The sequence below is a fragment of the Neolamprologus brichardi genome, chromosome 9 (genome assembly GCF_056152115.1).
Source record: "Neolamprologus brichardi isolate AB-2024 chromosome 9, ASM5615211v1, whole genome shotgun sequence".
Classification (NCBI taxonomy): Eukaryota; Metazoa; Chordata; class Actinopteri; order Cichliformes; family Cichlidae; genus Neolamprologus; species Neolamprologus brichardi.
In genome coordinates this window covers 33717291-33720128 of record NC_142112.1, presented here as the reverse complement: position 1 = coordinate 33720128, position 2838 = coordinate 33717291, and the positions used below count along the sequence as shown (strand labels likewise).

Genomic DNA, 2838 nt, shown 5'->3' with positions numbered 1-2838 from the left:
AGTAATATGGAATTAAAGAAGGACAAAGGAAGTGTAACTACAAGAATCCACAATCACTATAGCAATAAAAGACAAGTCACCGTTCTCCTTTCTCTGATTCGTGCCTGTTCCCACTCCGAGTTGAAAGATGTCACAACTTCTAATATGTATTTAGTGGACAGAGTGAGGAGGCAGCAGGAGGAGCTGTAATCAAGAAGGTACACGTGTGTCTTTTCCTAATGTGTTTTTATGTTTTAAAACAAGGCGAGGATGTCTCATTGTGTTGACTTCCTGTTACATCTCCTCTTATATCTCTTTCTCACCTTTTCCACTGGCATCTGTAGTGAGAGGCGCTAAAGCGTGAGGAGTAGGATTTTTCATGAGCAGCGTAAGGAATGATAACGGTGCGTGTTTCTTGGCTGACTTAGGAACGCCTCATTGTTTCTCTAAAGGAGCTGGAGGAGGTGGATGAGGCAACCCAACATTAATAAAATAAAACTAATGAAATTTAACATAAACAGGAAATGTGCATTCTCCTCCATTAGAGTCATGGGGGTATCTGATATGTTCATATTAATTTTATATACATCTACATTTTATTCGCATCTCACATGCAGCACCTCACAGCTGTGACACTCTCTCATTAGTTACATTTTTTACAGTAAATAGTAAACGATCACACACAGACCATTAAAGAATGCAGTTTCAAAGGCTTTTATTGATTTTGTCTTTGTTCACAGCTTGAAGATAGAATAAGAAAAATTTAATGACATTTTTACTAAATATGAAAACAAAAGTAGTTTTTAAATTCTATCTATAATTTACAAAAAATAATCATCATTTCTTAACAAATATTTCTCTAAAAGTGTGAACTCATAAATCTGCAGAACTGTTTCCAGTTGCTGCTTTACTTTGCTTCATCGTTTCCATCATCTTCATTTAGGAATCCCTGGAGGACACAGCAGAGTTTCCTGTGGTGGTGAAAGAGAGAAGGTGACATGAAAAGAAGAAGAAGAAGCACCATTAGACAGATATACACAGTGTCTTTTTATAACCTACATTATAATCTTCACACTTGGTTTTTCTAAACTTTGTGTCCACATTTTTATAAATATTTTGTTTCTCACCTCATTTATTTTACTTTTAAGCCACTCGGTGTTTGGTCTGAGGAAAAATGTTCTATTTCCTTGTTTTTTTGAGCTTGTTTTGACCCTGGAAGAAAAAATAGAAGAATAAAGAAAGAAGTTTGGAGAGAGGAAGAAAAATTGAAGGATTCGACATTTTCACTTTATTGTTAACTGAACATGTGCAGTGTCCATTTTGCATTATGCTGTGAGAGAACAGCTCAGGTTTCCTCCAAGCTCATAAGCACAAACTCACAGATTCCCCAACGTCACCAAATTAGAAACAATCACAGAGCAAACAGTAGTGCTGTATGTTAGAGAGGGGAACATTTATCTGCTACATCAAGGTTTCAGTGCAAATCTCATTTTCATTGTTGTGTTTGTGGATTTATAATCAATAATTAGTTTCTATATTTTATTTGGTTTAAGTGAATTTAGAAGAAGTTCTACTTACTCATAGCCATGAAGGCAGTGTGGTCTGTTGTCTTCAACGCAGCTGATGATGTTTTTTGCCCATACAGGTGTATCCTTTGTGGTTTTTGCATTTTGGTTAGAATGATTTTTATAGCAGGGTGTCCCCACGTGTGGAGCTCCTGCAGCACATCATTACACACATTGTCATTATTCTTCAGGGCCTTTCAGATATCAAGGTGAATATAATAAACTGAGCTTTCAGATGTTGTATAAATTATTTACTGATCCAGTTACTATGTGTAATATGAAAAATCACATTACTGAAAAAATACACCTGTCTTTTATCAGTGGTACAGATCTTGAAGTTGTGTTTTAAATTTGTCCAGAGCCGCTCCATGTAGCCAAAAAAAAAAACCCCAAACCCTCTTTTAGTCAGTTATAATTTGTCCAGAAACAGCTGCTCTGCTACAGTCTGTGCTAGCTTTAGTCTCTTTAGACACTATTAGTTATTAGGTAGTAAGTTGCATTAAAACCAGATAGATTTATAACCATGTTGAGAAACAGACTTTTAGCTGTTGCTACTGAACTGACAACAAAAGAAACTCCAGAAATAAAAACTGTACCTGATACCGAGATGAGCATCACCACACTCAGGGAGATCAGAAGAATCAGGCGGCTGGTGGAGAGACTCGAACACATGTTGAGACGCTGAAAGGCACCAAATCTGAGTCTGGATCTGAGCTGTGAGCAGGTTTGTTACCAGCTGATGAACTTGTCAAAGTGTGACAGCGGCTCGTCTTATATACTGTAGCTTGTCACTGAATTAGGGGCTGTTTGATGATGTATTTACACAAAAATAAACTCCCACAGAGTTGTGTGGTGGGTAGCTTCCTTCCTACTGTGTTGAAGTTTGTCATATAGTTTATTCCAGGTTAATAAGTTTCTGTTATGATTTTATACCTGATAATATCTATTATAAACCCCAATGGACTATATGTCGTCACACAAAAGGGACATTTTAGAGTGGTAGTTCCTAAGAAAGCTGCATATGTGTTGTTTAATAACATATTTATAATTGCACTATCGGGCTGCACTGTGATAAAGTGATGAAGTATTTTGTGTGCAATTATTTCCCAGTATAGAGGCAGATTCTTCATCGTAAGTGATTTTGTCAACCGTCTGTCAAATGGCATCAAAGTGCAGTTATTGGATGGTGACTAATATTATAATATGAAACTCCTCACCTAAAGGTAAGAGAAATAAGCAGACAGAATCATGACAGCTGACCATCTTAAGGCTTCAGCACTGAGGACGTCAGCAG

General features: G+C 36.9%; 1 protein-coding gene across 1 annotated transcript; it reads right to left on the bottom strand.

The window, feature by feature from the left end:
- Positions 1 to 898: 898 nt before the first annotated feature.
- Positions 899 to 2299, bottom strand: LOC148101498 (uncharacterized). Its single transcript, XM_087845669.1, has 4 exons — positions 2141 to 2299; positions 1558 to 1696; positions 1107 to 1191; positions 899 to 950 (listed from the first exon to the last, which is right to left on the bottom strand). The coding sequence occupies exons 1-4, from the start codon at positions 2214 to 2216 to the stop codon at positions 915 to 917; spliced, it is 336 nt and encodes a 111-aa protein (XP_087701795.1). The 5' UTR covers positions 2217 to 2299; the 3' UTR covers positions 899 to 914.
- Between the last annotated feature and the right edge of the window lie 539 nt (positions 2300 to 2838).

Bases quoted from the DNA above. Each gene is read 5' to 3' on its own strand.
- LOC148101498 (XM_087845669.1), bottom strand. From the start codon at position 2,216: ATGTGTTCGAGTCTCTCCACCAGCCGCCTGATTCTTCTGATCTCCCTG. The intron at 1,697-2,140 runs GTACAGTTTTTA...GATGTGCTGCAG, and splicing joins GATGCTCATCTCGGTATCAG to GAGCTCCACACGTGGGGACA. The intron at 1,192-1,557 runs GTAAGTAGAACT...TTTTTCTTCCAG, and splicing joins CACTGCCTTCATGGCTATGA to GGTCAAAACAAGCTCAAAAA.